The sequence below is a fragment of the Macaca nemestrina genome, unplaced genomic scaffold (assembly GCF_043159975.1).
Source record: "Macaca nemestrina isolate mMacNem1 unplaced genomic scaffold, mMacNem.hap1 Scaffold_54, whole genome shotgun sequence".
Classification (NCBI taxonomy): Eukaryota; Metazoa; Chordata; class Mammalia; order Primates; family Cercopithecidae; genus Macaca; species Macaca nemestrina.
Genome location: NW_027257714.1, coordinates 286480 through 312121, shown reverse-complemented (window position 1 = coordinate 312121; position 25642 = coordinate 286480). Strand labels below are relative to the sequence as shown.

The window sequence follows — 25642 nt, the reverse complement described above, 5'->3', positions numbered from 1 at the left end:
CTTTGCATTAAGTAACTCACTACAAAGTTACAGTATCAGCTTGAGCGCTGCCAGGATGGCCAGGATCCTGTATCCTGACAGGCTTCTCCCCTTACAGGTGCAGTTGACGTCCATGGCCACATCCCAGTAAGCGGCAGGACTGGAATCAGGAGTCAGGCTTTGCGGGACAGAGAGGAAGTGAGACCTTGTAAGCACGTGGCTGAGGGCGGGCAGGGAGGAGCCCGTGGCAGGGAGCCGGCAGGGATGACTTTTTGACCAGTTTTCCTTATCGCTGAGGCCTTCTTAGACTTGGGGAGTTGGGAGTCCCCACTCTCGGGTGCCTCAGAAACCAAAGGCTGCTTGTAATGCTCAAGTTCCAGATGCCTCAGGGGAGGTACCTGGGTTGTTGGGTGCAGTTCCGTTATTTGCTGCTCGGTGGGATTTGCCCGCAGCATTTCTGGTTGTTTTTAAGAGCTGATGTTTGAGCTGCTTAAAATCACATATGGATGTCGATTTATCTATAAAAGTTAAGAATGGAATTTGAGTGCAAAGAGTTGTGAAAATGCTCAAGGTGATGTACTAATGTATACATTACATTTGTGGAAGTATTTGAAAGTGCAGGATTTACATTAAACACTTCTCTTGATTTTTGTAATATCTACCTGTCATTTTCCCATTTGATTAATAGATGTCAGAGGGCTTAAATTTTGAGTGCCTGAATTCACTGAAATTAAAACTTCTTACATCAAATGTAATTGAACTGAATGTAGCAACAGTGCATACTTTTAGAAGTACTGATTTAAAAAAAATATATAAAAACACATATCCATGAACATGCAGATGGGGGCAACATATTAAACCATGGAAGTAGAATTAGTATTGTTTTCTGAGAAGACAAATTTTTAAAAAGTCAAGGGGTTTTATAACTTTCTAGTTTCCAACTTATTTGCCCTAAAGTGGAAGATTGACAGCAGCAGAAGAGGAGATCCTGGGCCAGTGCAGGCTCTGGGAGCAGCGGGGTGAGTGCTGGAAGGAGCTGGCTGGAGGCAGAACCAGGGAGGTGCTCAGGCAGGCCAGGACGGCCTCAGGGCACGCGGCTCAGTGAGTGAGAAAAAGTTCACATTTCTTGGAGAGCCCTTGACTCTGCCCACAGAAAACCCAAACTCCTTCCAACGGGGATGTGCATCTCATGTAAAAGTTGTTACTCCCAGAAAGAAAACCAGTGGAAGTAGAAATTTTACGTATGCAGAAATTACTTCAAATTTGTTTCTAACCTTATCCTTTTCTTCCCCCATCTTAATGTGTGGTGACTTTCTGCAGGTGACGCACACATCTTAGGAGAGCGCTGTATTTCAGTTGCTGTTGGCTCTGATGTGACTTTGTGGTGTCCGATGTTCTGGTTCTGAGGTTCTGCCCAGAACGTGGCTCCTCCCTGCTGAGTGTTGCTTGTTGAAGGCCCGTGTGGAAACTTTTCCTGTAAGCTCGTTGACCGCAGCAGTCTTGGTTCAGAAACCTTTGGACCTCCTGAGACTTCACACAGCCTTCTAACCTTTCTAGTGTGACCTTTTCATTTTACTGTTCCCCATTAACCCAGATGTTTTCCAGAATGTAAGTAATCTGCTGAATGCAGGGTCGGGGGTGCCCTCCGTTGGCTCTGGGGAGAAGCATGGCTGTTTCTCCGGGTGGAGCTTCCCGCCCACCATGGTGTGCTCCAAGCCGCAGCAGGGTTCTTTGGCAGAAATAATCGTCGAAGGCCTGCGTGGTATGGCTGTGGGTATGCGACCTCGCGGCCATACCGGCCCCTCCCCATCAGTGGTACCACAGAGAGGAGCAGGGGGAGGCCTGATGTGCTTCTGAGACTGCGTCGTCCGTGTGTAACTAGACATGCAGAGAAAGTGTTGGAGATGAGCAGGAGACGGTGTCTGTCCCTGATGAGCTTAGCCGTGCCCTTGAGCGGGTCAGGTTTCTGTGCGGCTGATCTGGACTCAGCCTGGCTGTGGCAGTGCAGGTGACTGCTGGGCTTTGGCAAGGCTGCACCCACTGTCCGTCTGAAACGGCCCCCTTCCCAGGCTCGCTGTGCCAGCTGGGCGCCCAGGCCTGATTTCCCGCCAGGACGGAGGCCCTGTGTATGTGTTGGGGAAGGGGGAGGTGGGAGTCCTGCTTTATTGCCGTATCCAATGCCACGTGGGGTCAGCACTCAGGAAACATGTGCTGTGTGGGTCAGCGATTGAGTTCAGAAACCTGGAAAATTCAGCAGTGTAGGCTTTGGCCATGACCTGTCCAGCCCTGCGGCTCTTTGTTTCTGTCTCTGAATTTCCTGCCATAGCATCCTCCTCCTTCCAGGGGCCCCTGTTCCCATAGGGCTGTTGGCAGCTTCACAGGTTCCTCTGCCTCCCCTCCCGGGCCCTGGTGTGGCTGGGGCAGCTAGTAGCTATGCAGATCCCACAGCCAGTAGACGGTTGGTGCCAACGTCTTGGGCCTGGGTTACCTGAGTCAACGACTCCAGTACATGGCTGAGCTTACCCCGAATGTCTGGATCGGAAGGCCTTGGGTTGCAGAAAGGTGGGAGTTCGATATCAAAGGACAGCCTGCAATGCAGAAGGGGAAATGGCTGTGCTGGATGGCCAGCTAGAGGAGTCTGTGCAGAGCCTGGGACCCGGTGCAGACACAGAGCTGACATGGGCAATGCAGTGACACGGCCACCGTGGAAGTGGGCAAAGTTACAGGCTTCAGACCGATATGGAGGGGCTGGTCTAAAACAATCCTCATTTTCCTTTAATCCTAGCAACTGCTGGCTTTTGGGGTGGGGAAGTGAGATCTGTGGTGGCCGCGAGGAGAGACAGGGATTTTAATTAAACCCCTCTTTCTGGGAGAGGGGAGTAGCCTTTTCTTTAGGACGGTGAGCATCGTCATCTCAGGCAGCTCAGGCTGCTGTAACGAAACACCATTGACTGAGTGGCTTATGAACAACAGGAATTTGTTTCTCACAGTTCTAGAGGCTGGAAGGCAGGATCAGGGTGCTATTGGGTGGGTTCTGGTGTGGGCTCCTTCCTGGTTGGCACATACCTTCTCTCTGGCCCTGATACAATGGGAGGGTGAGGGATTTGCTGGACCCCTTTGTGAGGCACAAATCCCATTTAAGGGTCTCCAGCCTGAGGAACTCATCACCTCCCAAAGACCTCCTGACAGCATCACATTGAGGGTGAGGATTTCAACCTGTGTTTTGGGGGGCAGGCAGTTCGTAATCGTCACCCTCTTTGTGTATTTCTGACTCAACATTGAGTCTGCCTTTGGCTCTCCAGGGGACAGAGCCTGTGTGGACACTGAGCAAGGTCAGAGCTGCAAGCATGTGCACATCGGGGGCAAGGGAGCTGCCAGGGGTGTGAGAAGGGGGTTTCAGCGTCAATCGGAGCTGCTTTCCTGGCAAATGTACTCATAAGCTATCCTGGCAACATTTGCTTTTCACGAAGAGTCGATGAGGCAGTGGGGGCAGCAGGCGGTGTTGCCAGAAGCTTGGAACTGATGGGCAGCAGAGAAGGGGCAGAGGCCACGACCTTGGGGTGGTCAGCAGTGCCAGGTGTCTGCCCTCCAGGACTCACGCCTGTGATTGTGCGGAGACTGAGCCGACCGGGGCTTGCCGGCCAGTGTGGCTCTCATGCAGGTGATTATCGGGGTTGGTTTCTATGTAATGTTCCCTCAACCTCATGCCCCCCCCCCCAACAATTTCTGTGCCTAGCAGAAATCATGCTGCATTTCCTTGATGAAGCCTTGAGTTTCCTGTGGAGATGTAGGAATAGCACGATTTGGCTCACGTCAAAATACTTTGCAGTGAAGCTGCACGGAAGAGGTTTCTAGGCTTCCATTTGACGTTTTCAACAATGCCTGAGTGTTACAGGACTGTCTTGCTTGTTAAAAAGCACCAGATGAAAAAGGCTAGTAGTTAATTATGGAGACTTTTTACATTAGCACAGAGACGGTGGCTTGAGGCAAATTCAGTGTAACGTAGGTGTGTTTGTAAGCCGTCAAACGGACCATCTCTCTGCGGGCGACACATGTTTTCCGGTATTGGTTTTGTTCTGTAAAAGGATGACTGGCATGCGGTACAGTCGTTCCAAAATTCACCTGGAAGGTGTCCACATGGTGCTTTGTTTTCTCCTGACATTCTGGGCACCACGAGGAAGTATTCCTGTCTTCAGCACTAGCAGGAGACTTTTCCTGAACACCTGCTCCTCTTTGGCGTTGTGGGTGTGAAGGGGTCAGAGTGACCCTGTCTTCATGGAGCTTTCAGACACCATGGGGATAGTGTGGCACAAGTGTCGGGCTCAGGTGGGACTCAGGTGGGACAGAGGCTTTCCCCAGAAAACAGCTGCCGATTCCAGGACGGCCCTCCTGCATCATGTCTGAATTAAGGCTGTTCTATTACAGCAGGGGTGTCATGTTAACTGGAAGTGCGCTTTTGTTCTGGGCAGTAAGTAAATTAATTGTACATTTGCCAAGGACAGTGAGGTTTGATTTGATGAATCCAGTAGGGAAAAGGAGAAGGGGCGTGGCTGGGTGGGGACGTGTGTGATGGGAGCAGAATGGAGCACATCCAGGCTGTTGGGATGGAGGGGCCGCGCCCGCATTTTCATGGGGTCTGTCGCTGTTTGTGCCACTAGACCTGAACCTCTGTCTCTACAGTAGTAACGCATCATTCACGTCCCAGCAGGCCAAGTCCTCAGGAAAATGGGGCCAAAAAGTAGAAAACCATGACCGTAGAAGGCAACGGCACGTGACTGAGCTTTCTGGGTTGTGCGTCCTTGTGATAAAAACAGTCCTAACTGAGCTGAACACCAGAATGAAAACGAACCTTCCTCCGTGCTGAAGTCGGAAGAGGTGTGCTTGGCTATCCGCAGTGCCTGCCTGTTTGGGCGGTGATTACTGCAGGTCACACGTGCTGTACAGGAGGAGGGCAGTGAACTCTGGAGCCAGGCTGGCCGGGTGCAAGTCCCAGCTCCATAGCCAGCTCTGTGATCTGGGACAATTCACCTATGTCCTCTGCCTCTCGGTTTCCTCCTCTGTAAAAGGGGGGTAATAGTCGCATCTATCTGAAAGGGCTATGTGAGAATTAAACGACCTTGTAAATGTAAGGGGCTGAGAACAGTATCTGCTCTTGGTGAGCAGAAGGATGACCAGGAGGTGACCAGCAAAATACCCCTTTCGAAGCCTCAATACTGTTCTGTAGTGAGCAAAGACATAGCTCCTCTCTGGACGAAGCCATTAATAGTCGATCCTGGCAGGCAGAGTGCAGATTCCTTCAAATCAGAAATTTGAACTCTGGCCAATGACTGCTGTACTGATTAAATCTTAGGATTTGTTGTTAATGGTAAAGTAGTCTACAAAAACAGAAACAGTCTGAAGGAGTTTGAGAGGGTGTGGGCTCAGCTGCAACCTCTCCTCCCAAGGCCGTTGGTCAACATCATCTCTAGCCCTGTGGAAAGACAGAAGCAGTGAAGAAAATGTCGGACAAACATTTGGTGTGTTTGTACACTTCTCCCAGAAATCCTAAATGCTTTGCATGTTTCAGCTAATAATTCATTAAAATGGATTATGCTGACCATTTTATAACCTACTTCACTGCTCTCCTGTCTAAATCCATCCCTTTGTGACACATTTTTTTTACACTTGGCTCATTTTTTCAATTGTGTTTGCTGTCTTACTCCCATGTAAAGGATAAATGTGCATGTTTGTTGATTTGACTGAGACAGCTAATGCTAAATGTCTCTGTTCCTTGAATGTTGACTTGTGATGGTGTCATTTAAGTCTCTTCTCTTACCCCTTGAGTCAGCAAAATATTCCGTGTTACTTTGAGCAAAACTTGCTCATTAGTGTTATGGAGAGTATAAAAGCAAATGGAATAAGTTTCCTGCCTTCAGGAGGATTGAAATCTCAGTCGGTATGACAGCATGGATGGGAGTCGGCTCAGTTTGCAGCTTTTAAAACATGTTGGAATCTTTCCTCTGCCACTTTTGATGGTGAGACCCTGAGCAAATCATTTCCACAAGCATCATGCTCTCCATCTATGACATGGAAGTAAAAATAGCAATCTTGACAGAATTGTGATGACTACAGACGTGTACCTAACCTCTTATTTACTGCCTCCCGATAGAAGATATTGTAACTCATCCCATTTGAGAGCAGGTGGTGATCACCCCATCCTGTGAGATTCAAGTATAAGTATCTGGAATCCCCCATCTGCAGGTGAGGAAGACCCAGCAGCCCTCACAATGTCTTCTGGAAACTGGATTTTGTTTGAAGGGTGAACTGACTCCAAGTTTCTTCTGTTTTCACGTATTGTCCTTCCTACGTGGCTCCTGGGGTTTTTCCCTTCCTCCCAATCTACATTAACCTGATAACAGCCAGCTATGTTTTCTAGAATTCCCCTAAATTGACTCATGCCAAATACTGAATACAGTAGATTGTGAGGGGTTCATTAAATCACGATAGAGCATCCTAAGAAGGAAAGTAGACACCTTTGTTCTTAAAGGGTCTTCAGCTATCCCACCCTGGAGAAGGTTGCTGATTTCCTTTTCTCCTCGGGCAGTCTTGTTACTATGCATCACTTCTTTTCTCTGAGATGGAGTCTCGCTCTGTCACTCAGGCTGGAGTGCAGTGTCATGATCTTGGCTCACTGCAACCTCCATCTCCTGGGTTCAAGTGATTCTCCTGCCTCAGCCTCCCGCGTAGCTGGACTACAGGTATGTGCCACCACACCGAGCTAATTTTTGTATTTTTGGTAGAGACAGGGTTTCACAATATTGGTCAGACTGGTCTTGAACTCTTGACCTCGTGATCCATCCACGTTGGCTTCCCAAAGTGTTGGGATTACAGGCATGAGTCACCGTACCCGGCCTGCATCACTTTTTATGCCTCGTCTTCATCCTTACAGCTTCTCCTTCCTAGTGGCCTCAACTCCCAACCCCGGAGTACGGGTCACAACTGTCCATCTTCATGCACCACAGCTTAATTCCCCTTCTTCTCCTCCCCACCATGCCCTATGGGCTGCTTTTCTACAACCAGAGTGGAGACCCAGGGAGATCTGCTAAACTAAGACAGTGCTCACCCCTGGGAGAAAAATCTACTTCCCAGTTCTCAGTCCTGCTAAACTATTGTTAAGATAAAGAAGGACCATGATAAATCCTATTGGCTAAGAGAAGAAGAGTCTCCATGTTGCCATAGGACAAGAGAGGAGGTGACAGAATCTGCAGCCATTTGGTCGAATATGTGATATGTGAGTCATTCTGAGGAATACGTTAAAATTCTGTAGTCAGATCTTGGAAAATGGTAGTTCCAGCAGAGGGAATAATATAACAAAAAACCCAGGCAGAAAACAAGTGTGTGTGTGTGTGTGTGTGGAGAAGAACAATAATGTGATGTGAATGAAGGGTTCGGTGTCATGAGTGAGAAATGGCTGACCGAAAGTAGGGAGATGCAGAGAGGAAGATACCACGGGAAGACTGAACATCACATTAAGTGATTTAGGTGATTCTGCCTGCAGTGCAAATATTTTGGGCTCTGAAGTGAAGTCATCAAAAGGTTTACGTCTGTAATGGAGGATTGGTCTAGATAGCCTCTCAGATCCCACTCGGCTTTGAGATCCTTGATTCCGGGTCACACCTGCGGGTCTGGAGGGCAGTTCTGCAGGGTCATGAAGGAAGGATTCCAGGAGGCTGGGACACGAAGGGCATTCAGGTGACCACATCAAGAGATCAAGTGGGGTAACAAAAGCCTGAACTAAAAGGAATGCAGTGTAAATATGAAGGAGAAAGAGGAAATGGGAAACTTACTAGAAACGATAAGTAGAGAAAAAGGGGAACGTGTGATTCCAAGGTTTAGAACAGTATTTGTAAGTTACAGTCCCACAACTTCTTGCATAAACAGTATCTAAGAGAGTCATTTTAAGAAGAAGAGCAAACTTCCAAGTTCCACTGAAAGACATCAGCATCTCTGTGGAGTGAATTGGGGAAAGAGAATGAAGAAGTCTGCTCAACTTTTAGACACACAAAATGTGAATTGAATTGCATGAGTGACAACAATGTGAAGATATTTAACAGGAGCTCTTTTTTCTCTTTTTGGCCTACGGTATTTAATCCTTCTATCATTATCGTCCTTTCTCTAATTTGATGTCTTTGAACCTTTATTCAAAAATCTACTACGTATATGTAACATGTTTGTGAGATTATTACTAGACCCTCTAGGAGGTTTCATTAACCCAGTTTTCTCTTATTATACCAATACCACACTATCTTGGTAGTTCAGGTAAGTCCTCCACCGTTTTATTCCAAGTTGTCTTAGCTCTGTTGGGTTCTTTAAATTTCCAGACACATTTTGGAATCCGCTAGTTCATTTCTACTGAAAAATAAAAATAAAAATAAAAATCATGCTGTGATTTTGATTGGAATTGCATTAAACCTCTGATCCACAAGCGCAGAACTGACATCTTAACAATATTGAGCCTGCTGATCCATGGACACAATATATCACTTCATTTATTTAGTTCTTTAATTTATTTCAACATCACTGCCTGCTTTTCAGTGTATAGATCTTACACATCTTTTGTCAGATTTAGTCTGAGGTATTTCATGTTTTGATGTGCTATAATATTGCTTTGTAAATTTCCATTTCCAATTATTTCTTTGCCAGTGTACAAAGAGATATTGCTTATGTGTTTAGCTTGTATCTTGCAAGCTTTCCAAACTCACTTATTAGTAAGTAATTTATTATTATTAGTTTTAGTGGCTTTTTGTGATTTCAGGAGATTTTCCACACAGGTGATCACGTCACCTGCAGATCCAGATAGTTTTAAATCTTTTCTAATAAGGGTGCATTTTATATATTTTAACTTGCCTTATTGCACTGACTAGACTCCAAAAAAATGCTGAAAAGCAGTGAGGAAAAAGTCATCAGGTGGGATGGTAAATACAGCCCCTGTTCTTCCATTTTGACCTGAAGCACCCAGTGTGATCATTTTCTCATTTGATTTTCGTGAGGACTTTTTGTTTCCTTTTTTTCCTTTATTTTTAAAAAATACACTATCTTTTAGGCAGTTTCACCTTCACAGAAAAATTGAGGGAAAGGTGCAGAGAGTCCTTCTATATGCCTTCCCTTCCCCCACGTGCACAGCCTCCCCCACTAAAAACTCTCCTGCCCAGAGGGAGCGTTTGTAACAATTGAAGAACCGACGTTGACATATTGTCACCCAGAGTCCACAGTTTACATGAGGGCTCCGTCTTGGTGCTGGTTCTATGGGTTTGAACAAAGGTGTCATGACATGTATCCACCATGATAGCATCGTACAGAGCAGTTGCACTAAAATCCTAAAAATTTCCATGTTCCACCTCATCATCTCTCCCTCTTCCCAACACCTGGGAACCACGGATAGTTTCACTCCATAGTCTGGCCTTTTTCTGAATGTCCTTTAGTCTTTTCTGATGGGTCTCTTTTGTGTAGCCGTGCATGTTTAAAGTTCCTAAGTGTCTTTTCATGGCTTGACAGCTCACTTCCTTTCAGTGCTGAAGAATATGCCATTGTTTGGATATATCACAGGTTATTTATCCACTCACCTAGTGAAGAACATTTTGGTTTCTTCGTTGCCTCCAAGTTTGAGCAATTATGAATAAAGCTGCAATAAAATTAGCAATTATGATTAAAGCTTCTATAAATGTCCGTGTGCAGGTTTTTCTGTGAACACAAGTTTTCAACTCCTTTGGATAAATACTGAACAGTGCAATAGCTGGATCACATGTTAAGAGGATATCTCGTGCCCATCAATGATACACTGGATACACAAAATGTGGCACGTATATACCACGGAATACTATGCAACCATAAAAAAGAATGGGTTCCTGTCCTTTGCAGGGACATGGATGAAGCTGGAAGCCATCATTCTCAGCAAACTAAACTAAAAGAGGAACAGAAAACCAAACACCACATGCTCTCACTCATAAGTGGGAGTTGAACAATGAGATCACATGGACACGGGGAGGGGAACGACACACACGGGGGCCTGTTGGGGGTTGGAGGCAAGAGGAGGGAGAGCATTAGGACAAATACCTCATGCATGCAGGGCTTAAAACCTAGATGATGGGTTGACAGGGGCAGCAAACCACCATGGCACATGTATACCTATGTAATAGACCTGCACATGTATCCAAGAACTTAAAGTAAAATTTAAAAAATAGGGAGTATAGTTTGGTAAGACAATGTGATAATTTTACAAACACAAAACATGTCATACCCACTTCCCCACCTCCCTCAAGTGCTTTCAACAGCATCCTGTTGCTGTTATTAAGAGAATAAAGCATCTACCATCATCTCCCAGCCCCTGCCTGCCTTCCTTCATTCTTGTCTTGTGCCACTTTCTCCCGTGCTTACTTCCTTGCACGTGCCTGTTTCCTGCTGCAAGAGGCATTCTGCAGCACCCCCATCTCTGTTTAGACCGTGGTGTCCCTACACTCCACCGCCCTCAACAATCAACCTCTACTTCTCTCCAGACTGCAAGGGGATCATACCTTCCAGAATGCATCGGTTTTCTACCTCTCATCCCAAGATACGCCAGATTCTTTTACAGCATAAATTTAGAGAACCCCGCTTCCCTTTCTTTGGTGTGCTTTCCTGAATTCTTCATCAGAAACCCATTAGAGTGATTGTCTTATTAGTGCCCATTCTCCCCATCAGGCTGCAGGTTCGTGAGAGCAGGGGCCACGGTCATGTTGGTGAACCACGGTATTCTCAGTGACTATCCATGTGCTTAGAAAGTATTTGCTGAATGAGTAAATGGGTCTGCAGTTCCAACCAAAGCTAGAAGCTTGACTTTGGAAGAATGAAAGTAGATAACGTCTCCAAAGCAGACCCCATAGCATGAGAAAAGAAAGGAAGAACGGAGGCAGAGCTGAAGGATGAATATCGGCACAGGAGTAGGTGAGAGTTCCAGAAATGCTGGGTTTTCACGTGTTTTTACTTACCTCCTATCTGTGTTTCCATCTCTGTGTAGCGTGACTCTCACATCCCTCTCAATTTCTACATTTCTTTACTGACAAGGACAGAGGTAGTGCATTGGACACACTACTAACCAGCATACTCTCTCGGACTTGCAAGGAAATGTAGAGAAAACAATCTAGAAATGGTATCTCAGAAGAAAAAAATATCAAAAATATGAGAATAAATGTGGGAAAAAAATCAATGTTTAAAGACAACTTCTCAACATATTTAGGTATCTCTGGGACCTAAAATTTCATCAGAACTCCCCACACTTCTTTCTTTTTACATTGCTCTGTGTGTGTGTGTGTGTGTGTGTGTGTGTGTGTGTGTGTGTGTGTATTCAACAGAAATCTACCAAAAAAAAAATAATAATAATGCTATTGCTAGAATAATGCTACTACAGGGGAGAAAAATGTAATCTTTTCTTCCACCCATCTTAGCTTCATTGGTTGGGGTTCCTATAACAAAAGACAGATGAACCCCCAAAAAAGCAAGCGGAGGTTTATTAGCATGTATATTTCATATACACATGGGAGATACACAGGGAATGAGGGAATCTCAAAGAGACAGCTCAGACCTTTCTTTTATATAACATCTTCAACAAGGATAATAAATGTTTCTAGAAGTGCCAAGACAAAGTAAAAGGACTTTGGGTCATTGGGGGCAACAAATTGTGGGAAGGCCAATAAATGATAGATTTTTGTGTAAATTCCTCTGGTGCTGTTTCCTGAATAAGGGTCTGAAGTTGTCTACAGAGATTGAGCTGCGTCCTTTCTGGCAGAGAGGGGAGAAAGGGCACTTTTGTCTTTGTATAATATGATTATGTTGTGTGCTTTTCAGAAACTAGAGGGAAGGCCAGAGCGCTTCTTAATTGCTTTCAGCTCAAAATATTTTAGCATGGCGTGTTGTATTCTCTGCACTGTTCCTGCTGCAGATATCTCTAAAGGCATCAGTCGCATCCACAGCACTACTTGTGGGGAAATATTGAGCAGAACTGGAATCAAATGTATAATTCAGCCCCATAGAATCTGAGCCACAGGACAGAGAGAACTGCCCGGGAGTCAAAGCAGACACTGAGCAGCTGACATTCTAAGAGTCTCCTTCCAGTAGATCGGCGCATAAACTCAAGTTCTTTTCACAGATTTGTCTGTGTTTCTTTTTTGGAAAAAAACATAACCCTGTAGCGAAAATGTCTACTTCACAGTGCACCAAAACATCTGGAGCCTTAGCCAGAAGCAGCACAGACCCAGCCAGAAGCAGCACAGACCCAGGCAGCCTGGTGATGTCCGGCGGGGGCAGCCCATAAAATCCATCAGCATGTGGCCCTGCGAGCCGCCACCAGTAACATATGTTTACATGCTAATGAATGTCAGGCTCATTTAGAACAAATTTGCATCCATCAAAGTCAAACAGCGAGCAGAGCAGCACATTTTCCTGTGTGTCAGTGGCCCCTGAGATACCAGGGAGAACTTGAATTGCCTGACCCCTTCAACTTCCAAGCATCCCAGAGGGAAAATGCAGACCCCAGGAAAGGACTGTGCTGGAAACCATTTGTTCTTACAGATGTCCGGAGTAGTCTTGTGACTGACCCAAAGACTCCCCTCTGAGGGTGGGGGAGACCTAGGTTAGGAGAGGGTGAACCGTGCTGCCTTCTAAGACCTTCCTTCTAAGGGAGGTTGGGAGAAACCCAGAGTAGGTGGAGGTGAGCCATGCTGGCAGGACCTTCCTTCTAAGGGAGGGTGGGGAGACCTAGGGTACGTGGAGGTGAGCCATACTGGCAGGACCTTCCTTCTAAGGGAGGGTGGGGGAGACCTAGAGTAGGTAGAGGTGAGCCATGCTGGCAGGAACTTCCCTCTAAGGGAGAGTGGGGGGACCTAGGGTAGCTGGAGGTAAGCCGTGCGGGTAGGATCTTCCTTCTAAGGGAGGACGAAGTGTGCTTTGCTAGACTCTGCGCTTGAGTCTCAGCGTGGCGGACCCAGATGGGAGCAAGTCACTTCTATCCTATGATTCTGGGTGTCCTCATCTGTCATGGAAGGTTTGGTTAGATGAGCTTAAAGTCACTCCAGTTGCAAAGCTGTGTGACTTGTAGATACATGCCAGTGTGAATGACTCACTTCACTTTTACAAGTTGCACAGATAGCCAGGCTTCCCCTTGTATCAGTCAGGAGGTCCCAGAAGACTTTGTCACAGGCAAAGAGGTGATTAAAAGGAGTCACTGACGGGATTCTTTGGAGATCGGTGGGCAGGGCCCAAGGGAAGTGAGAATAGCACTCCCCAGATTATGGGCAAGGGATGCCTGGGGAGGGGCTGCTAACGTGGACAGGCATGAGTAAGAGAGGACTGAGGACAGCTCCTCTCCCTCCTCCACCTTCTACCTGCTGCCAGCAATGAATCCAACCAGCAGCCCTAGGCCAGGCCAGGCTCCCAGAGTCAGAGCCAGGAAGAAGCCAGGCACATGGAGAAGCCACTGGTCCCCACCAACACCAAGGGTGCAGTAAGAATTTTGATGGAAACATTTAAAAACTCATTCAACAACTTCCTATCTCCCCAACCAGCCTCTACATATGATTCCACCTTTTCCGACTCCTGAGCCATCCTCAGGGGTGTCACAGGGGTGGGGCTGCCTGCTCTGCCCAGGGCCTGGGACCCTCCAACCTTCGGAGGTCTGGAGTCCCCTCTCCCCTCCCTGGCAGCAACTGTCTTCTCTGCTGTCAAATTATCACTTCCATCCTCCCACAACACATGAGAATTTAAGACGGGATTTTGGTGGGGACACAGCTAAACCATATCAAAGGGGGGACCTGGGGCTTCCTCATGGGGCTCTGGCATGAGCTTGGGTGACACAGGTTATAAGACCCCATCTGCTTCAGGTTTAATTGCATACCCCAATATTCCCAGGTTGTAGTCCTAACCAAGGACCTCAGAATGTGTCTGTATGTGGAGATAGGCCTTTTAAAGAGGTGATTAAGGTAACGAAGTCATTAGAACTGATGCCCTTGTAAGAAGAGATCAGGACACAGACATCTATTGAGGGACAACCGCACGAGGACACAAGAGAAGATGCCATCTGACAGTCAAGGAGAGATGCCTTAGGAGGAGCCAGTCCTGAACCCACCTTGACCTTGGACCTCCAGACTCCAGGACTATGAGAAATACATCTCTGTCTTTTCACAAAACTGCCTGTGGCAGCCCAACCAGAGCCATGCGCCATCTTTGGTTCTCAGAAATTCCACTGGTTTTTATACTCCTGGATTTTAGGAGGCCCCTGGATGACCAGCATGTGGCTAAAGTTAGAGAAGGAGTTACTTGTGTAAGAGAGCCCCACACATCTCTGAGCGGACACCGTACAGCCCATGAGATATTGGGTGTAGTACCATCCTCTCTTCCCTAGGATATTAAGAACAATATCACAGGAGGGGTGTACAGCCACAGCCCCTGCGTCACTGGGAGCAATAGCATCTTCTCCCCCTCTCAATATAAGGAACAATATCCCAGGGTGGGTGTACATCCCCTGTGATATTGGGTGTAACGTCATCGTCTCCCAATGCGGATATTAAGCATAGTGTCACAGGGGGGTGTATACCTTCTCCGCTATCGGGAATAATATCCTCTCCCCTCAGGACTGTATGCAAAATATCGAAGGGGTTTTACAACTCTTGCGATATGGGCAGTAATATCATCCTCTCCCCACCTAGATGTTAGGAACTCTATCACAGGCGGCCGTACATTTCTTGCGATATTGGGAGTCATATCCTCTCCCATCATGGATATTAAGAACAATATTACAATGGAGGTGTACCACCCACTGCCATATTGAGAGTAATATGCTCTCCCCTTCGGGATATTAGGAACAATATCGCAGGAGGTGTGTACAACCTCTGCGATATTGGGAGTAATATCATCCTCTCCCCCTGAATATAAGAAACAATATCACAGGAGGATGTACACCCCCTGTGATATTGGGAGTCATATCATTTTCTCTCCCTCTGGATATTTGGAACAATATCACAGTGGGTGTGTACACCCTCTGCGATTTTGCCACTAGTATCATCGTCTCCCTCCCAGGATATAGGGAACCATATCACAAGGAGGTGTACACCCCCTGCGATACTGGGAGTGATATCGTCCTCTCCCTCCCTGGATACTAGGAACAATATCACTAGGGAGTGTACACCTCCTGCAATATGGAGACTAATATCATCCTCTCGCCCCCTGGATATTAGGAACCATATCATAGGGGTGGTGTACACCCCCTGTAAAATCAGAAGAAATATCATCCTCTCCACCTTTGGATGTTAGGGACAATATCACGGGGGAGGTCTACGCCCCCTTCGATATTGGGAGTTGTATCATCCTCTCCCACCCAGGATATAAGGAACAAGACGACCGAAGGGAGGTACACCCACTGCCATAGTTTCAATAATGTCATCCTCTACCCCCTGGCTGTTAGGAATAACATCATAGTGGGGTGTACACTTTCTTCGATATTGGGAGTGATATCATCCCCTCCCCGCTGGATATCAGGAACAAGTCTATTAATTATTAATATTAATAAATATAAGAAAAATTAAGAGTAATCATCGACATTAATAATCACAATAAAGATAGTAAAATAGTTAAAAATGTTAACGATTAGCATTAATAATCAGTAGTAATATCACTACTAATAAAATAATGATATCAGCAATTGTTACTTAAATCAATATTAAGTGATGCTGGTAATAAAATAACAATATTAGCAATTATTTTAAGCATGCATAATCATATATTTAAAATAATTATCCATAACAGTATCCTATTAATAGTATCATTGATAATTGTTAATATCGATCATGGATGTTTAATAATTAATCATATTACTCCTAATACCGCAGGGGGTGTACACCTACCTGTGATGTTGTTCTTAATATCCAGGGACAGAGAGCATGGGATGTTGTTCCTAATTATCAAGGAGGGGAGAGTGCAATATTACTCCCAATATGACAGGGTGTGTACATCCCCCCCAAGGCACTGTTCTTGCCATTCAAAACAAGAGAGGATGACATGACTCCAGATATCGAAGAAAGTGCAAACCCACGTGTGATATTCTTTCTAATATCCAGAAAGGAAGAAGAGGATAGTAATCCTCATATGGCAGGAGGGGTACACTCACTCTGATATTTTTCCAAATATGCCGGGGGAAAAGAGAATAATTGCATTCCCAATATCGCACCAAGGGTTGTACACCCCGTGTGAGATGGTCCTTCATAATGTTTCAAGGCGGGAGGGATGATATTATGACATATATGGCAGAAAGTGTACACTCCCCAGGGATATTGTTCCCATGATCCTGGAGGGAAGGGGATGATATTACTTTAAATATTACAGAAGGTGTACATGCCCCCAGTGATATTGTTTCTAATTTCCACGTGGGAGAGGAAGATATGACACCCAATAATGCAGGGAGTACAAACAGTCCTGGGATATTCTTCTTAACATTCAGGGAGGAAGAGGATATTACTCCCAATACAGACGGGTGTACACCCTCTGACGGTGTACACACTGAGGGTATACACCCATCTGTGAAAGAGTTCATAATTTCCAGAGAGGGAGATGATATTACTCACAATATCATAAACAGGCTGTGAGTCCACCATGGCCCCTAATAGCCAGCGGGAGGAGAAGGGGTGGCTATTAGTCCCCACCTTGTGGGGGTGCCTCACCCCCCTGCGAGGTGACTCCTAATAGCCAGAGGGGGAGAGGGGGTGGCGATTAGTCCCCACCTCGCGAGGGGTGCCTCACCGCCCTGCGATGTGGCTCTTAATATTCGGGGGGGAGAGGGGGTGGCTATTAGTCCTCACATCGTGGGGGAGGTCCTAAAATAAAATATATGTTAACTATTTAAAGGTGTGAATTTTATTACATATAGAAAAATGTGCGTTTAGCGTACAAATGTGCACATTTATGTCAAATACATGAAAACACATAATCCAGGTGTTTCGGTTCATACCACTGTAGAGACTTTTCGGTTTCTTTTCATACAACTGCCCAACTGGGGCCCAGAGCCAACACCCACCAGCTGTGTCACTGCGTCTGTTGTTTTACTGTCACACACCGGCCCTACCCCACAAAAAAAAAAAAAAAAAAAAAGCCATGGCATTTAATAAAAAATTAATTTTACAACGTTATTAGAGATGACTTGTAGTCCTCTTTGAAGAGACTGCAGCATGTGAAGGATTTCAAATACAACTGTGTTCTGGGTCTCCTGATCTAAGGACCTATCCGCACTGGTGGCTTTAGCAGTGCTTCATGCAAACTTCCAGAAGGCATGTGTGTCATGTCTAAGAGCAAACTAGAGTTCACGCCTCAGCACTGTGTGCCTCTTCTTTCTTCCGTCCCACGGGCACCGTCTTCTCCCAGGGAGCTGGTGCTGTGCTCTGAGGCTCTGTCCCACCAGTCCCTGCCAAGTCCCTGGGGCCACTGTGGAGAACCAGCCTCCGTCTGTCAAAGTGTGTTGTGCAGAAAACAACTCATCCAAATCTGTTTAAAAACCACACATTTGCGACGCCTATAGGCCTCAGAAGGTGGAGGCAGACAGGTAAAGGCAGCTGCCATGGGGGCTGAAGTTCAAGCCGGTCTGTCCGGCGACTGATGGGCACTGTCTGCAGTGAGCCACTGCACATTTAGCGAGGCTGTCTGGCCCCTCACCTCTGCCAAGCCTCCACCCGTCGAGTCTGGCCTGGATTCTCACACGCCTGCACAGCCTTCATCTGGTTCATAACTCAGCTCACAAAGGGCCCCATACAAAGGCCCCCGTACCGCGGCAAGGACGGCGGTGGTCACACCTGTGGTCATTTATCCTCTCTGCATCTAGCTCCTCTTCCTGAGGCAACAGCACCTCTGAAGTCACAGCCTGGCCTCCCAACTCTTCCCCGTCCCGGGCTTCTTGGCATGTTGCTCTGCTGCACACACCTCAGCAAATACTGCTGATTAGCCAGAATCACCCAGAAATCTCTTAACCTTGATTCTGACTGCTTTTATAATTTGTAATATTTGTACTTCTGGTGTGATTTGAGGAACAACAAATTTTAAAATTAGAGAAGATGTGGTTTTTATTCTCTCCTTTCTACTTGCAACCTTGAAAATTCAAGTAGCAGCAAGGGTTTGTTGAGAGTAACTTCCACCAAATAGAACCTATTACAAATGTACTACAGAGTGTCAAATAACCACATAGATGTAAAATAGAGATGCAGACACAGATATAAAATCCAATGGTTAAACCAAACTGAGAAATGCTTGCCAGTTTGATAGGACTTCTGAAACTTGACAAAAATGTTGGCTAAGGGATACAAGATGTTATGAGATGAGTGAGATGCTTGGCCTAGAACCACAGGCTCTCTCCTCTTTACAGCAGAAAATCCATAAGGAAGTCAAATCTGAAAGAACCAGGTACCATTGAACGGCATCATCAGTCGTCCTTCCCATCCCTCGGCCAGCTGAGGTGAGTGCAGACAGTCGTTCACCAACATCCATCATCCATCCTCCAGGCCATGGCTACACTTTACTCCCAGGCTCCCTGTCATTATGTAGATTAGGTAAATCCTAGCCACTCTCACCTTAAGCCTACCCCTGCCAGCGTGGCAATCACCCAGTCCCAACCACAGCAAGGACAGCCGTGTCCGTGGGAACACAGAGCAGCGGTCTGAAAGGAACCTGGATCTCTGAATACCTCATGGAGCAGTCACCAGCCTGGAACATCCTCCCTGACGGCTTTGCAAGACAGAAAAACTCCTTGGTTCCTCAAGCTACAATACTGCAGAGTCTCAGGTCACAGCATCCTTATCTACCCTCGTCAGGAACCGTTCAATGCTCATCAAGACATGAGAACAAAACTGCAGTGGCACAGTCACACTCGACGCAGACCACCTGCTGCTCACATTCATCGTATTAACACCAAAAAGCCACCGTGGTGGATATCCTGGATGTGGACACTCGGCGGCTTTTTGCTGGAGATGCGCTTTGTGCATTTATCGCACGACCATCTTGGCATCAGGAGCTGCAGCGCAGATGGCAGCTGTGCATGTCACAGGGAGTCTTATTCGCTGGAATCTCAGCCAGCTCCCAGCATCAGCTCCCACAGGGTCCTCTCCTCTGGGAGCACGTGCTTGGACGCCACAGTGTCCTGTGGATCCACAAAACCGCGCTGTCCTCCCTGGCCACTGTGCCTGTCCACTGTGCCTGTTGCGGCTCCGATAGTCCTCCGTGTCTACCTGTTGGGGCTCGGATAGGCCGCCTTGTCCGCCTGCGAGTCCCGTGCACTACAAGATTACGCCATTCCAAGGCTGCTCGATGAGGCTTCACACGGGGGCATTGTATTTCATTCACTGCTAGGTTCTACACTGACTTTTATGACCCCGGGGAAGGACTAAGACTTAAATAGAACAGCGGCTAGGTGATACAAACCGCCGCTGTAATCAGAACATACCAAGACCAGGCCACAGGAAGGAAGAAGCAGCCCTGGGCCGCAGCCTGTTACCAAGTCGCTGACATCTCTGTCCAACATGGATAAAAAGACCCTCTTTCCTCCGAAGTCTAAAGCAACATATCGGCCCATCTAACAGTAATTCTGTTGTACATTTAACTTCATCTTGCCCTTCTAAGTGACTGTTCACGGTCTTAACACCTGAACAAGAATTTCTCAGTTGCTGAACCACTGTTCGTTATTCAGCAGATAAAATGGCAGCAGATTGCACCCCAGGAAGAAACACACCCAGTCACGGGCACAGAACGGGACATCAGCACAAACCGTTTCCCAGAAAAAAACGCATCTCTGCTTTGGGACATACCATCCCCGGTCTCCATGAGCTCGGCGTTGCAGTACTTGGGCGCTGTCCGGGACCCCGTGGAACCCTGTGGTCGCTCCATCTGTATGGAGTGCTCTGAGGTGTACGTGGTTACGTCAGGAGGTGCAGAATGATTATCTGTAAAGAAGCACATCATGAGTGTTTCTGGTGGTTGTGGCGTTTGCTCTGCAGGTTGAGCAAGCCATAGCTCAGGAAGAGACGGGAGCGCAGACGCTCACCCTGGGGGTGCCGTGAGAAGCCAAAGCCGATCTCAGCCACGTCTGCCACAAACATCTGGCACAAAGGGGGACCCCAGCATAACTCATGTTGCCGAAAATGGAGTAGAGTTCGGTGAAACCTCAATTTCCTAACAGGAGCCACGTCAGCGGCATTTTAACTAGAATAACGTTAGACCGGCAATGGCAGGGCGCCAGGAAGCGTGTGTGTGTTCATGGAAGGGTCCCGTTTCCTGTCGGCCACCGTCCACACAGCCCAGGGCTTTACTCGCGCTTTGGAGCCCAGGGCCTGGAAATGGAAACCCAGCTCTGAAAACTTCTGGGGATTTGGGGATGTCCCTAAAGCTCTCCGTGCCTCAGTTTCTTCATCAAATGGGAACAGTAATGGCTATGACCATGTAGGATCGGGGCGGGGGGGTTGGCCAGTGTGACTATGTTGTGCCTGGACTCCTTAGAACACTCACGCACACATGATCACAGATGCTAAGTTCTCATTCACAGGCTTCTGATTATCTCAGAAGGTCAAATGCACATCTGACTTTTTACTTCTCTTCTTTTGCCACACAAAATATTTCTGCTCTTCAAGTTTCATTATTTTGTCACAGCTTTTCCAAAAAACTCCCAAACTTATAGAAAATTTCCAGATAGTCTAGGAGGATTATCTTTGTGCCCAATTAGAAATTACCGGAACGCGATCAGCCGAGAGTTACATTTGGGTCACACTGAGCCCTGACGTACATGAGTTAGGAGCCCCTCATAGTTTGGATAAATTAATTCTTTGTACTAAAACTTCCTCCAGTATTGAAAGGGTAAACCCACAAAGGGAGGCCCAAGTGCAGTGATCCATTTATTCAAAAATATGTGTTTTCCTTGGTAAGATTCTGTGCATTTTCTTAAAATTGAATAAAATCTGAGGATACAAATGCTTCCACCAAGTGGCAGAGGCGGTGTCTGGCCTCCCCGTTCACGTCTGGCAGAGCCTTGGCCACTATCCTGCAATCCAATATACACATGGAATTTTATTATGGAAAAATACGTAGCAGTCACACATTTCTGTTCAATGTTTAGCCTGCTGTGATTTCAGGTAGGGTTATTAATTCACATAAACGAGTGTACATGTTCCTGAAACTGTGTCAAACTGAAGTTTAACACTGCTTTGCATTTGAGTACTACTTTGCAAACTTTTAAAGAGTATTTCTGTTTTCTCCTTTATACTCACAACAGTTGAGAGAGAAAAATTATTGTTTTCAATTTTTTTTCCCTCACTCAAGCCTAAAGCAGGAGAAGGGACTTCAAGATCCCAGCAGCAGTAATTGGGAAAAGTGAGACAGACCCAGCTCTCCTGACAGCAAACTCCTGTTCCAGACAGAAAACAGTTGACGCTTTCAGTGTCAGTGAGCACCGAAGGGGCTGGGACCCAAGTCAATCCCAAACACCTCTGGGTGTGAAGGAGTCAGTGATCTAGAAGTGAACATTCTGGGGTTCTGGGGTGTCTGTCGGCTATCTGATCACACATGACGTCCACCTGCTTCCCACTGAGGGTTTTGCAGAGATCAGGCTTTCCTGTGGTAGCTGGTGCCGGGAGGGTCTGAGCCTGCGGCTCGTGCTCCGTCATCGGCGAAGTGGTACACAGTCATCTCCGGTTACTGCTTTAATAGAGACACACACCAAAACCTATTCAACCCAAGTCCCATACTTGATGGAAAACATTTTCTCCTGAACCATTCAAAGGCAGAGCGACGCGAGGCTCATCGTGGCTCCCCCACGTGTCGACTCTAGCTCTAGTAATTCTCACTTCACTCCTTTTCCACGGCATCTTCAAACGTTGTAGGGCAGTGATCCTAACTTTGCTCTTTTTCTAATACAGAGGATCTCCCTTGTCATAGAACCTACACAAGACAGTGCGCCACGCCCAAGAAATCTGAACACCTGTGGCAGACAGCAGCGTAAAGCGGCCGTGCTTAAAGCCCTCGTTTCCTTAAATGACTCCCGTGGTCAGGAGGAGCACACTTTAAAACCCTGTCCTGTTGACTGGGACTGTTAAGGTTTCACGCAGGAGCATAAGTGAGAAGAAAAGATAGAAGCGGATATGGCTGCAGGATTCCCCAGGAACACGAAAGGACTTATAAAACAGAAGGCCCCTGGAATTCGGATATGGCTGCGGGATTCCCCAGTAACAAGGCCCCTGGAATTCCAGCTGTGGGAGGAACCTGGGCATGAGAAAAGCAGTACAGCAGCTTCCAGAAACAATCCAACCAAAGCACCCCAGGGGCCAGAGGGGCTCTGCGCTCTTTCCACTAAGGGATTCCACAGCCAAGATACAAACAGAGGAAAACGTGCACACACAAAGGGGTTTAGACAACAGGCACAGAAAGACACTGTGAAGCGTGCTCACCCATGGGGGTCTGGGCCATGACATCCGCTAGCCTGTGGGCAGCTCTGCTGCCCCCGCTCTGCGTGGAGGACGAGGAGGTGGTGGACGTGGTGGAGCCGTGGATGGCCTGACTGATCCAGTGCTCCACTTTGATGCTGCCCTGGCTGGAGGTCGGGGCGCCCTGGGAGTCCACCTGCACTGAGCCTTCATCTTCTGAGCCATAAGAGGTATCTGTGTAAGAAGAAAGGCAATTTGCTATATGCTGCAGCAAAAACAGGCACTACAATCTCAGTCCCTCCAACACAGATTTACTTCACGCAAGTCTGAACAGTTGTTTAATGACTTTTTGCCGTAGACACTCTTGAGAATTTAAACCACTTTTCAGATAATGAACCATTTATTTTAGCATAATGAATTTTGCTTCCAAAGCACCTTATACAAACATGCTATAAGATGTTTGATACTGTCATCTCAAAGATGCACTGACACATTTCCTCTACACAGCAGTTTGGGAAGAAACCAAGTGTTTTCTTGTGTCAGTCAGAAAGTGAGAGGGCAAGGGGAGGCGGAGGGCCTGTGCAGCTCTCAGGAGTCTCAGTGTGACTATGTTTAGCCCCGGTTAGTCCTGAGATGCTCTTCTGGGCTCTGATTTATTTCTACGTTGGTGTGTGTGTTAGATACCCTTGCAGGTGATTTTTGCATCTGTGTGTTAGTTACCCATAGAGCTGATTTGTTTCTACATCGGTGTGTTAGATACCCATGCAGGTGATTTCTGCGTCTGTGTGTTAGTTACCCATACAACTGATTTCTTTCTATGTCAGTGTGTTAGATACCCATGCAGCTGATTTATTTCTACATCGGTGTGTTCGATACCCATGCAGCTCTCTAAGGATCAAGACGCTGATGATGGTAACAGGAGGGAAAGCAGAATGTGCCTCACATAGAGCGGCCCCTCCACCTCCCCGCTTTCCTCTGGGGCACACAACAAACCCTCATGTTACATTTTGCACTCAAATCTATTCACCTTTACACTATTCGTTTCTTATACATTGTCATTATTGATTTTTCTATCTGTACAAATTGGATATCTTGGATTATGAGAAAATACATCCCTTTTTTCACTATAATTCGCGAGAACATTTTTCATTTAATAACTTTTCATGCAGCACCAAGGTTTTTGGGAATAAATTGCTGCTGTATTTGTTAAACTTCAACGTAAGAATGACACTCAGAATCCTACCTACAAGTGAGTGATGGGAGGCGCTGGCTCAGGTGAGCAGCTCCAGATCATTGGGTGAGAGAAGGAGTCACAGCAAATAATCTTAAGACACTGGTTTGCTTCTTAAAAGACAGTAAGGGCAAACAATATTCACACTTATTACCACTGTCACATGACTTACGCTGTTCGGGAATTTTTTAAAAAGTTTACTTGTTAGACAAGCAATAATATTAGGAGCCTGAAAATTCTCTATCATCTTGCTTTTTTTTCTTTTGAGACAGAGTCTTGCTCTGTTGCCCAGGGTGGGGTGCAGTGGTGTCATCTCTGCTCACAGTAACCTGTCACTCCCCGGCTCAAGTGATTCTCTTGCCTCAGCCTCCCAAGTAGCTGAGATTATAGGCAAGTGCCACCATGCCTGGCTCATTCTTGTATTTTTAGCAGAAACGGGGTTTCACCATATTGGCCAGGCTGGTCTCGATCTCCTGACCTCGTGACCTCATGATCTGCCTGCCTTGGCCTCCCAAAGTGCTGGGATTACAGGCATGAGCCACTGCGCCTGGCCGACCCTGCCTTTTAAGAAAACTTACACAATTTATATAAAAGTAAAAGTAAAACTGACACAGCCTTGAGACTTTTGAGAAAGGTACACAACCAGGTGTCCATTTGGAGCACAACCATCTCCCCAGAACGTCTTCTCAAAACCCTTTCCAATCTTTCATTCCTCACTCCCACCTACCTTTTCCAAGAAACCTGCAGAATAATGTGATATAGACACTCGACAGAATAGCAGCAAACCAAGCAAGCAGCATATGAAATGGATGATACAGCATGACCAGTGGTGACTAGAATTACACACCATGGGGACAGGAAGTCAGGTTGATTTAACATTCAAAACTGAATTAATGTCATACGCGGTAAAGAATTACGGAGTAGAACCGCGTGTTAACCTTAGGAGACATAGAAAAGTACTGACAAATTCAAGAGAACGAAACTCAACAAACCATGAATAGAAGGCAATTTCCTCAACCTGTTAAAGTACATTCCTGAAAAGCCACAGCTAACATTGTATTTAATGGTAAACAATAGAATGCGTTTTCCCTAAGATGGAGAACAAGACAAAGATGTCCCCTCTTGCCACTTTTATTCAACATTATCTGGCAGGTTCTAGCTGGTGAAATAAATTAACAAGTTTAGTAATAAAGACATCCAGATTAGAAAGGAATAAAAGTGTCTTTATTCATAGATGACCTGACTTTGGCATGTAGAAAATGGCAAGAAGTACACCAAAAATTACTAAAACAAAGTTTGATGGGATCATAGGACACAAGATAAAGATATACATATACTAGCAATAAAAAACCTGAAAATAAAATTAAGAAAATCGTTCCATTCACAATAGCATCAAAAGCAGAAGACATTCAGCTGAACTTCTAACAAAAAGGTGCAAAATGTGTACAATGACAACTATAAAACATTACGGAGAGACATTAAAGATCCAAATAAATGGAAACTAAATAAATGGAGGCAGATTCATGATCGTGAATTCGAAAACGCAGCATTATCAAGACAATTCTTCCAAAACTGTTCCATTAATTCAAGGCACTGCCTAATAAAATCCCAGAAGGCTGTGTGTGAAATGGAAAGCTTATTCTCAATTTTATCTGGAAATACAAAGGACCTACAATAGCCAAAATAAATTTGAAAAAGGGAAACAATGTTGGAAGACTTCACTATCTGATTTCAAAACTTTACATAAAGTCATAGTTATTAAGGCAGTGGTATTCGCACAAAAATAGATGTATACATCAAAGGAACAGAATTAAACTCAGAAATAAAGCCTTATATTTATGATTAATTTATTTTTGACAAAGGTCTCAAGACAATTCAGTAAAAGAAAGGTAGTTTGTTTTTTCAACAAATGTTGCAGTGGCAACTGGGTACCCACACACCAAAAAGAAAAACCGTGGGGGAAAGAATCCCCCAAACCAAACGA

General features: G+C 46.1%; 1 protein-coding gene and 1 long non-coding RNA gene across 14 annotated transcripts in view; one reads left to right on the top strand and one right to left on the bottom strand.

Moving 5' to 3' along the window:
* LOC139361507 (uncharacterized) overlaps nt 1–25642 on the top strand; it is a 161329-nt gene that overhangs the window by 124129 nt on the left and 11558 nt on the right. The gene's annotated exons all lie outside the window — the stretch shown is intronic.
* Nucleotides 1–25642, bottom strand: part of LOC139361506 (disco-interacting protein 2 homolog C-like) — a 61332-nt gene that overhangs the window by 24329 nt on the left and 11361 nt on the right. For 6 of the 13 annotated variants that reach the window (XM_071090088.1, XM_071090089.1, XM_071090091.1 and 3 more), the window contains exons 2-3: nt 22452–22661; nt 19824–19958 (exon numbers count right to left, since the gene is read on the bottom strand). In XM_071090088.1, coding sequence (XP_070946189.1) covers nt 19824–19958; nt 22452–22661 — 345 coding nt within the window. Of the gene's footprint in view, nt 1–4575; nt 8371–9581; nt 9641–10931; nt 15938–19823; nt 19959–22451; nt 22662–25642 lie in introns of those variants that run through there. The other 7 variants (XR_011619060.1, XR_011619061.1, XM_071090095.1 and 4 more) reach the window with 7 other exon arrangements.